The sequence below is a fragment of the Silene latifolia genome, chromosome 1 (assembly GCF_048544455.1).
Source record: "Silene latifolia isolate original U9 population chromosome 1, ASM4854445v1, whole genome shotgun sequence".
Taxonomy (NCBI): domain Eukaryota; kingdom Viridiplantae; phylum Streptophyta; class Magnoliopsida; order Caryophyllales; family Caryophyllaceae; genus Silene; species Silene latifolia.
In genome coordinates this window covers 188,123,331-188,134,215 of record NC_133526.1, presented here as the reverse complement: position 1 = coordinate 188,134,215, position 10,885 = coordinate 188,123,331, and the positions used below count along the sequence as shown (strand labels likewise).

At 37.0% G+C, this 10,885-nt stretch overlaps 1 protein-coding gene across 1 annotated transcript; it reads left to right on the top strand.

The window, feature by feature from the left end:
* The first annotated feature begins 2,585 nt into the window (after nt 1–2,585).
* LOC141613718 (uncharacterized) lies at nt 2,586–9,788 on the top strand. Its single transcript, XM_074432464.1, has 5 exons — nt 2,586–3,878; nt 5,397–6,284; nt 6,371–7,623; nt 7,816–8,262; nt 8,399–9,788. The coding sequence occupies exons 1-5, from the start codon at nt 2,678–2,680 to the stop codon at nt 9,611–9,613; spliced, it is 5,004 nt and encodes a 1,667-aa protein (XP_074288565.1). The 5' UTR covers nt 2,586–2,677; the 3' UTR covers nt 9,614–9,788.
* Nucleotides 9,789–10,885: the final 1,097 nt, after the last annotated feature.

Sequence of the window (10,885 nt, the reverse complement as noted above, 5' to 3'; positions counted from 1 at the left end):
TTGAACCAATACTCGATTTTCATATTTTCCGACTCGTTAATGAAAATTTTACGCGAAATACCCATATTACCCCCCACTCACTTACCTTCACTAACTTTACCCCCAAACCTAACATACCCATATTCAATCAAGTGTTCCCAATTCCCCAAATCAATTTATATACTTTCAAACCCTAACTCTCCAAATCAATTGATCCAATTAAATCGACCATGATTACCCCAATTCAATCAGTTTACTTTCTTGGGCTAATATGGGGTATGTTGTATTCGAGCAAACACTGGAACTTATCTTTCCATTCAATATGGGGTATGTTATTATTCAATTAACAAATCATATGATATGAAGATTAAGACCATTGGATTGGATTTGAGGGCTGTTTACTTGAAGGAGCCGAATGAAGTTGAACGTTGACGTAGAGCAAGAGAAGTAACAAAATGAGGTAGGTGATTGCAAGACATGAAGAACACTATGATTAAAAGAACAATCCGACTAATGCAGACAAAAAAGATGATAACTTTTCTTATTGCAAGATTAAATGAATGACAATCCTCTCAATACACTCGCATACATGATAAACTACAAGATCAATACTAGAAGTCGAATACAATTGATTTGGGGGATTTTTGGTTTAGGGTTTGAAAGTATAAATTGATTTGGGGGATTAGGGAACACTTGATTGAATATATGGGGTATGTTATGTTGGGGTCAAGTTAGTGAATGTAAGTAAGTGGGGGTAATATGGGTATTCCGTGTATATTTTTCATTAACGAGTCGAAAAATATGAAAAATGAGTATCGGTTCAAATATACGGAGATGATTGCGGAGTATACGTACAACATTGGGGGTTATTTCTAAAAATAGAAATACACGTTAGTTATTTGTAAAAATATGCAAATACATGTGGTTATTTGTAATTTATACTTTTGGAGTGTTTGGTAAATGGCGGATTGAGAAATTTTCAGCATATTCAAGGCTTTTAACATGTTTGACTCACCAATCTACTATTTTGAGTGTTTGGTAAATGGCATATTGAAAGAGTAGATTGGAGCTCAATCTACTGTTTTTCAATATGCTGTTCTACCCAGCATATTCACGTTAGTAGATTGTGAAATATGAATCCGTCAACAATCTACACATAGATACAACAATCTATTAACCAAAATCTGCTAATTACAAACACTTCTACTAAATCTGCTAATTGAAATATACTAGTCAAACCTGTTAATCCAATCTGTCATTTATAATCTGTTTGACCAATCTGCTTCTGCTAATATCAATCTGCTGATTACCAAACATAGCCTTTATTTTACTACCTAGGCATTTTGAGTCTTAAAGATTACCGATTATGTTACTCTAGCACTTCACTCTGAGTTAAGATCACCTGTCCCATTTTTATGTCCCATCTTGTGTCCCATTACCTTAAGATCTTGACACATCACACTTCAAAGGATAAAAATGGCAATAATAAATAACAAAGTGTTTATGTGTCATCATCAGAAGTGATGGGACACAAGATAATACACGAAATGGGACAAAGTATCTCCATTGGGTCTAGCCATGTGTTGAGTGTCCGATTGACTTCGACACTCATTCTAGACCAAATTGAAAATTTTACAAAATATAACCGCCCTTCAACACTCCACATAGACTTCTCAAACGCGTCAGATTGCCGGCGTATTATTAAATGAACTCTATACAAACATAACATAAAATGGAGATGTTATACAACCATGTAAAGTTACACAATTATTTGCCAATTTGTTTAATAAACTTTCCTTCATCTTATCATCTGCTCATGGCACATTGCTACCTTGCTGGTATCTGACACAAGCCAATTTAGGCAGAATATCATTGAACACGAATTCTCATTTAAGAAGGCACTATCCGTCTTAAGACGGGTCAAATAGTATACCAATTGTGTACTATATAAGACAAATATATTGATTTTTCCTATGCATTCTTATATACTTAAATAGTATGTACTTGACCCGTCTTAAACTTAAGATGTACTCCATATAGTGCTGTCTTAAGAGAGAGAAACTGATCATTGATTCTCTTAGCATTTCTTTACTGAGAAAATAAGATTTAGAATCCTTACACGTTGTTAAAGATCCTAATCCCAATCGAGTCAACTGAAAATATTCATAATATATACTGTATACAGGTAAACATTAATTTCTGGCAAAAAGTTATGGGTATGCACTACCATGTTAAGTTGACAGCTAGAAATTATTTTTCTTTCAAAACAATTATGCTATGAAGTCTGAACCACCATGTTACTTTAAATTGCGAGAACTTAAGTTGCTAATTTACTCGAGATTAAACCAAAACCGTTTGCGTTTGCTTCATTGTCATTGTCCAAAATTTTCAATTTTATTAGTATCTGGGTTATTCCGGGTTTATTTTTTTCACAAATCGTTTCTACTTTTGAGCTTCGAAAATGTTCTGGTTGTTGTTTTTACATTGTGCGTACATCTGAACCCCTACCTTGCAATGTACTTGCGTTCCTAAGGTAATATTGTTGTTGTTGAACCTCTACCCTGCAATTTACTTGGGTTCTAACTTCTAAGGTAATACTGTTTTTTTTTTTTTTCTTTTTGATCGCTACTACTAAATCAAATTTTCAAAAAAAAAGTTGGTGTTTTGGAGTTCCATTAAAACAATCCAAAAAAAAGGAATGGATTTGGCATTAAAAGCCGTGAAACCATTGAAGACATATGTCTTTGATGCTACAAAAGAGTATGTTTCATACATATTAAGCTGTGAGGATAATCTAGTTACATTACGGGAAAGTCTTAATGATGTGTGCAATAGAAAGGGGGATATAGATAAAAAATTGAAGAATGGAAAGGATAATTTGAAATACGCGAGTAAGGAGGTCGCGAGTTGGCTTAAAGATGTAAGGATATTGAGTGATGATGAGGAGTTGAGGAGCATTATGAAAAGGGATTTTGAGGTGGCGAAAATGGTTGTGAGAATGATGGAGCAAAGGGTTTTGAAAAGGGCGGCAAGAGAGGATTTGGGTTTTCAGGAATTGGTGGTTAAAGTGATGAGGGAGCTTAAGGAAGAGATGAGAATGTGTGATGAGGATATTTATAGGGATTTAGTGAGGGAAGAGTATGAGAAGGTCGGTCGAGTTGTGGTGGATGTGATGAAAGAGAAGGTCGAGGAGTTTAAGAAGGTTTTGAAACAGGATAGGAAAATGGCGATGATGGCTACGAGAATGTTGAAGGATGCCGAGTTGGAAAATCTTGTGAAAGGAGATAAGGAGATGGAGGAGATTGTGAGGGAAGTCGAGTACTTAAGCGAGGAGGAATTGGGGGATGAGGCAGAGAACGGCCAGGGCCAAGAGGAATCCAAAGCCTTATTACAAGTAACCGTGGGAAAAAATTCAGTGAAAGAAAATGCCGCAAAATTGGTGCAACCTATACGAAATTTGGTTACGTCTCTTGGAATGTTAATGGATGATGCGAACTTTAAGAAAGCCGTGCCTGAGGTCGAGAGTGTCAAGTTAGGCTTTGACGCAGTTCATGGTTTATTTTCGAGTAGTACGGGATTGAGAGAGGAATTGAGGGATAGCGTCAAAAGACACAGGAGTCGATGCTGTTGTTGTGCAGTAGTCGTTAGTCATTACCATCATCGTTACCAATTGAGCAAAGTAGCAAAATTGAAGGCAGCCCATATTCAAGACCATATCATTAGTAAATGTCCACCGGACGAAAATCTCACTATATCCAAGAGTGCAGCGGATCTAAAGCCAATCCCGAATCAATTCTCTAAGGCTGTGAAATCCAGGACAGCTCTTTTGCGTCTCATTGTTGACAAGCTAAAAGATGGTAACTCGGACGATGTTGGCATTTTTGGCATGGGCGGTACAGGTATGCATTTATCTCCTTTCTACTTTTATCTATGGAGTAGTTTTTATTTCGTCAATGTAATATGGATCATTGGAAACGCCTCTTTAGGCCATCCTCAACCATGAGGAATAGACTACGCTAAAAACTGAGGAATAGAAATAAGAGTGGTCCAACAATGATTTATCTTCCTTGATAATCCAAGGAATAGAACGCTGCGCTACAAACAGCGGAAGGAAACGCTGCACATCTCAACCAAAAATGTTCCACATGCATTCTTTTTACTGCTTTTTTTATTATTATAATCATCAAACCCCAAAATTTGGTTTGACATATACTTACACATGTAATTATTTTGCAACCAAATTTTCATTTTTCCTATTAATTAAAATGTAACTTTTTTTTCAAAAAAAAATAATTACACCATAATTCCTATTTTTTTTTCTCTACAAATAGGTAGTAAATTAGTAATATTAAGATATATACACACACTTTTTCTTCTCTTCCTTCTTTGATTTTTTTTACTCTCTTAAATATCGTTTTTTCAATAAACTAACGTCGTATTATTTTCTCTTTAAACGGTCTTTTAATTTATTGTATTTCCTTTATCGTTTTATATTTTCGTGTATTCAATTTATCTATGTAATATTTGGTTTGTTTTTTTAAATATTGTATTAATGTAGCCTTGTAAAATGATGTTATAAATGTTATGTCTTTTATTGTCTTGGGTAATATTTTTTTTAAGAGAAAAAAAATGGTCTTACTTTTTTCTATAGTAAAACCAAAGTCAATAAATTATCGAGTTGTAAACCCAAACAAATTATGAAAATAGAGTTTTAATGTAAAAAATGTGTGAGGTATGTTAAAGTAAGAGAGATAAATGATGAAAGAGAGTGATGAGAAATAAGTGTAAATTATTGTTGGAGGAGTAAAATTGATAAGTTGAGGAATAATGAGGTGGATGAGTAAGAAGTGATAAGAGAGAGTGAGATGAGGAAGAGAATGGCTCATGGTTGAGGATGGTCTTAGTACTCCATTGTATATCAAACGCATCGATAAGAAAATCTCCCCTTGAATGTGATTGTTCAATTAGTCTCTCCTAAAACAGGTCAAATAGCATACCGCTTGCATAGATAAGACAAGTTTTTAGTTCGTCAATCTAAGCATTTTGTTTTTGTCTTAGCTATGCAAGTAGTATGGTATTTGACCCAACAAGGATCCTCTCCATTTCTGTTCTCTCCATTTCCTCTCACAAACTCATTTAATAATATTATTATCTCCTCTATACTCTATTAACCCTTTATTTTTATGCAAAAATCGTAAACCGTTCGATGTTGACCGGATACAATCTGAACCGTTGATAGGTAATGGCCACTCCATTTCTTTTTAGGAAATGGAGAGGATTTTGACTCTATTTGACCCCTCTTAAGTTTAAGACGGATACTCTCGTCTTAAACAAGAATTTGTAGTGATCATGTTAAAGATAACCAATTCTTTGTGATTTTTCTTGGACAATATTCCAACTTTAAAACCATAATGCAGGAAAAACTACATTGGCAAAAGAAGTGGCTCAGAGAGCCAAAGACATGTTTGACAAAGTAGTAATAGTGGAAGTTTCGAATTCTCCGAACATCCTGCATATTCAAGGGGAGATTGCATTATCCATTGGTTTGTCTTTGCTTGAGGTGGACAGTATAGCTCAAAGGGCTATTAGACTATACAACCAACTAACATCGGATAAGGAGAAGAAAACGCTTGTGATCTTAGACAACATATGGAGAAAGCTTAACTTAGATGAAGTCGGGATACCAAGAACTTGCAAGCTCTTGCTGACAACTAGAGATCGAGAAGTTTGTAGAGTCATGGGTGTGCAAGATGGTAATATATACGAGGTCGGTCTATTGTCTATAAAAGAAGCGAAAGATCTCTTTAAGAGTCAAGCGGGAGACAGAGCAGATGTTGGAGAATACAAAAGTGTTGTTGATAGATTAATGAGCAAATGTGGAGGATTACCTCTTGCTATCGTAGCTACTGCTAATACACTTAAGGATAAAGATTTGCCAAATTGGCGAAAGTTTGCAGATGAATTGGATAAGCCTATATCGAGCCAAGTTAATGGTGAGCACCGCGAGTCCTACTTGATTTTAGAAACAAGTTACATGTTTATGGAGAGCGAAGAGAAAAGGTTGTTTTTCTTGCTAGCCTGTTTGTCTCCCGTTGGATCAAGTTTATCGATTGAAGAGTTAATGAGATATGGAATCGGGTTGGATTTGTTTCAACATGTGAATAAGCTTTCCGAAGCCATGGAACAAGCTAATGCTTGGGCTGAGGATCTCGTGTCATCGTCTATGTTTCTAGAAGGTGATTGTAAAGGGTATGTTAAGATTCATGATGTTGTTCGCGCCTCTGCAATTTTGTTTGCTGCAAAAGGTGCGAAAAATAACAGAACTACTCCGACTTTTTCTTTTTGACTTTTGTATGCGTGTAATTTAATGATTTTCATGATCTTGTTGTAGATGAGGGGCATAAGTTCATGGTGGAAGCCATTCCTCGATGGTTGAACAAGAAGAGTATTGGGAAATATACCGCCATATCACTGCTATCCGGTGGTGATTTCTCACGTCTTAATGGTGTAGAGGCTGATAAGCTTCAAATTTTGCTATTAAAAGGTAATCTGGCCCTAGATTTTCCTGATTCATTCTTTGAAGGAATGTTGAATCTGGAGGTTTTAGCTTTGTCGAAAATGAACTTTTCCCCTGGTTTGCCGGTATCACTAGGAAAACTGAAGAAGCTTAGAACATTACATTTAGAGAGCTGTAAATTGGAAGATATTCGAGTTATTGGTGAGTTGTCGAGTCTAATTGTCCTTAGTCTTTGTGAATCCGTTCTAAAGCGAGAGCTACCTTCTGAAATTGGGAATTTGTCGAATCTTAGCTTACTTGATTTGAGTAGATGCGAGTCTATGTCCGAGTGGTTGATCCCATGTGGATTGTTAGACCGTCTCTCTCAATTGGAAGGACTCTACGCACTTGGTAGCTCTACTGATTGGGCATCCACCCGAATAAAAAAGGAACGCAATGAGGGAATGGTAACTGCTAATGAGCTTAACCAGTTACAATACCTGAATGCACTTGAAATGAGGGTCTCTGAAGCCGCAAAATTGCCAAGAAATAGCGAATTTGCCAAGAATCTAGACATGTTTAAGATATATGTTGATGTTTCGGGTGATGCCCATAGAACAGCCGACATCCTAGGCTACCATCGTGTTTTGAGTATTAATGATTGCTCAGATTATGACGGTTGTCTTAAGGCATTGCTAAAAAAATTAGATTATCTTCAATTAAAGTGTCTAAGGGTCGATAATCTTGTCCCTGAAATGGACGAAGACGGGTTTAAGGAGCTGCTTTTTCTTGAAATAAAGGACATCTATATTTTAAAGGCCTTATGTGAAGGAGATGCTCCATCAGGCATGTTTCAGAAGCTACAAAAAATGTCCTTAGATAGAGTGGAGATGTTAGAGTATCTGCTTCCTCTTAGCCATGTTCCGCGTAACTTGACTCATGTACAATTAAAATTCTGTCCCTCCCTGAAGTTCTTTTTCATTGATAATGGTAACGAGATGCTTGATGAAGTTGAAGAAAGAGATGTCGTAATTGAGCTGCCTTTTCTAAAATCAATAGAAATATCCTCCGGCTTCACCTGTCAAAGTTTGTTGGGGACAAAGATCAACCATGGTTTTCAAAGCCACCAAGCTTTCTTCAACAAAAAGGTAAGCTTCGTCTTTTTGTATTTTCAAATGTAATCGCTTTGCTGTGACTTGTGCAGATCAGGTGCAGGTCGAGTCAGTTTAAGTCGGTACATGTGATTTGATTTTTGCTAGGTCTACATTCCATGAATTTCTTGACACGATTGTTATCATGTGTGTGCGAAAACAACCTTTTTATGTTGTTAAATGTTGCAGATCAGGTTTCCGTGCTTGGAACTAGTTTCAGTGAAAGACTGTCGTAAAATCTCAAAGTTGTGGAGCAAGGAAGCTGGATTTTCCGGCTTTTCTAATTTAAGGGAGATAAAGATCGAAGGGTGTAACGAAATGATAAATGTAGGCACGTCCGCAATATTTACTGCACTTGTGCAACTTGAAAGCTTAACCATAAGACACTGTGACAAGATGCAGCAAGTTATAATTGCTGAAGAAACAGAAGAATTATTGGAAAATTCTAATCAAGTTATCATATTTTGTCATTTGAAAACTCTTACCATTGAGAGTTCAAGCAATCTTGAGTGTTTTTATAATGGAAGATACAAACTCCAATTCCCAAGTTTAAAATCTCTAACACTTGCCCAACTTAACCTCATGAATAGATTTTCTGATTTGGATTGCTCTTCTGCAGCCTTTTTCAGTGAAAAGGTACGTTTCATAGTTAATCGTACCTCTCGTCTTTAATTTTACTCGGAAGCTGCTATATCAAGCCCGTGTTTTACTCCTCACATCCATACTTTTTCTTAGAATTTTCCGGTTTGTCTCTAATTGTTTTGAATTGCAGATGGATTTTCCGAGCCTGGAAGAGCTGCAAGTGGTCATGTCGAAAAACCATGTAAAGAGATTATGGGATTGGGATATATCGAGAATCGAGGGAGGAAATGAAGTCATAAAAAACTATGTTCCGATGTTAAGAAACCTGACAACTAGCGGAACACACGCCCTAAAATGCCTCCCATCCATAACCTATGACGATTTGACTTGCCTTAAACTCCATTGTATCGAAAATGAAGTCTTGTTCTCATCATCAACTAATTCATTGGCCTTTCCGGAATTAGAAGAATTGTGGGTTGGGCAAAGTGATTCACTCAAGGAGTTATTTGAAAACGAGAGCAGCAATGTCGTTAACGTTGCTTCTTCTGGAGCGAAGATTCGTGGGCAATTGAAAGCTTTACATTTGTTTATGTTGCCTGGACTAAACCAATTACCTCTGGGCCAGTTTAAAGGCCTGTGTCGCCTCAATTTGGAGGAGTTGCCCTGGGAATATGTTATTTCAGCTGATTTACTTATTCGGGTTCAGGATTCCGTACAGCAGCTCCAAGTTCTCGAAATTTCTAAGTGCCATAAAATGAAAGTAGTAATCCTTGATGATGTTGAAGGGGATGACGATTTTGTTATCGAGTTCCCGAGCCTCAAGCACATTTATTTGGATACAGTGAGCAATTTGGGAGAATTCTGCTCGGCCAAAAATGTCCTTTTGCGCCTTCCATTGCTCGAGTCACTCACGGTTGAAGAGTGCCAAGCATTCAGAGAGTTTAGTTCAGGACAGATCATAGCACCCTGTTTGAAAAACCTGAAGTTACGTATGTGCTCTTCGTTGGAATGCTTTCTTTCTGTTCACCCCAATCAGACTCTACAATTATCCTCCTTAGAGCTCATTCGAATCGAGCATTGCTACTATCTCAAGTCATTCTCAAGCGGACGTGTGGAAATGCCCAAACTAAGTGAAGTTCATCTACATGAATGTCCCAGGATGCGATGTTTTTTCACATCTGCCGAAGATATCGGTTTAAATTTGCCGTGTTTGGAAACACTGTTCATGTTTGGTTGCGGTAAAATGACTGCATTCTCATCTGGACCTCTAACGGCTACCAATCTAAGTCATTTGACAGATGACTATAACAAGTACTCATTGCTTCCGTTTGACAGCTTGAACCATTTTTTTGTGCAGCGTGGTTTGTCCGGGAAATACTTTGCATTAAGTAATAGGAGTGATTAAGGTTTTCCATATTTTCTGCACTTGTGCTACTTGAAAGTTTAACCATAAATTGCTGTAACAAGATACGGCAAGTTATAGCAGACGATTCGGAAGAGCTGGAAATCCACTGTCAAGTTATCAATGTCCTCAATTGAAAAATCTCACCATTGGGAATTCAAGCAGTCTTGAATGTTTTGAGTTGGGAATGTGTGATTTCGGCTGATTTAGTTATCAGGGCTCAAGGAGCGCTACAACAGCTTGAAGTTCTCATAATATCCAACTGTCATAAAATGGGAGTATGGCGATGTTGAAGGAAACGAGGTTTTGATTATAGAGTTTCCTCGGCTCAAGCAGATATCTTTAGGCGAAATGAACACTCTGGAAGAGTTCTCTTCTGCCAAAAACGTCATTTTAGGCCTTCCATCGCTAGAGTCATTCGTCGTTGATATCTGTCAAGCATTTAAACAGTTCATTTCAGGTCCGATTATAGCACCCTACTTGAAAACCCTGCATTTACAGAATTGCTCTTCGTTGGAATGCTTTTCTTCAAGTCAACCCAACCAGACTCTACGTTTGCTCTCTTTGGACTTTGGAGAACGTCAATATGTACCGGTGTGACAACCTCGAGTCATTCTCACACGGATATGCCGAAATGCCCAAACTAAGTGAAGTTAGTCTCAAGACAATTGCCCCCAAGATATATACATTTCTTTTTATCAGGTCTCTCGATGAAGAGGTCATTTTAAGTTTACCGTGTTTGGAGACATTGGAGATTAAGCAATGCCATAGCATGGTGGCATTTTCCTTATCCGCGCCTCTGATGGTTCCCAATCTAAGTTATATGACATACAATTGGAAGAAGTATTCATTGCTTGAGTTTGACAACTTGAACGAGTTTTTGCGGCGTAAAGCAAGACCAATGTTTTAGAAGAAGACTATGTGAATGTATAATGAACTGTAACCTAATCACAAATTCACAATGTTGGTCTTTTTTCCTTTTTTTTGATGTATAGAATCCGTTTCAGTCGTTAATGAGTAGAAATGTAGAAAAATAAAGAAATTCAGGGCAAATATCAAATTGAATGGCACAAGTCTTCTTCGTGCTGTTGGAAAATATGAATAGATAGGGTCATATACTCGGTGATTCCATCTCAGGTAGGGGTTTGCTGCTCAGTTGACTGATTAAATAAGTATAAGATGGCATGATTATTGTGTTGACATGATTACTATTATTCTTAATTGGATTTGACATGTTTATATTGGTATTGTGGTTTTGGTTGTAATTGTTTGTGG

Excerpts from the sequence above, each read along its gene's own strand:
- LOC141613718 (XM_074432464.1), top strand. The coding sequence starts at position 2,678 with ATGGATTTGGCATTAAAAGCCGTGAAACCATTGAAGACATATGTCTTT. Across the intron at positions 3,879-5,396 it reads TTTTGGCATGGGCGGTACAG|GAAAAACTACATTGGCAAAA; the intron begins GTATGCATTTAT and ends ACCATAATGCAG. Across the intron at positions 7,624-7,815 it reads AAGCTTTCTTCAACAAAAAG|ATCAGGTTTCCGTGCTTGGA; the intron begins GTAAGCTTCGTC and ends TAAATGTTGCAG.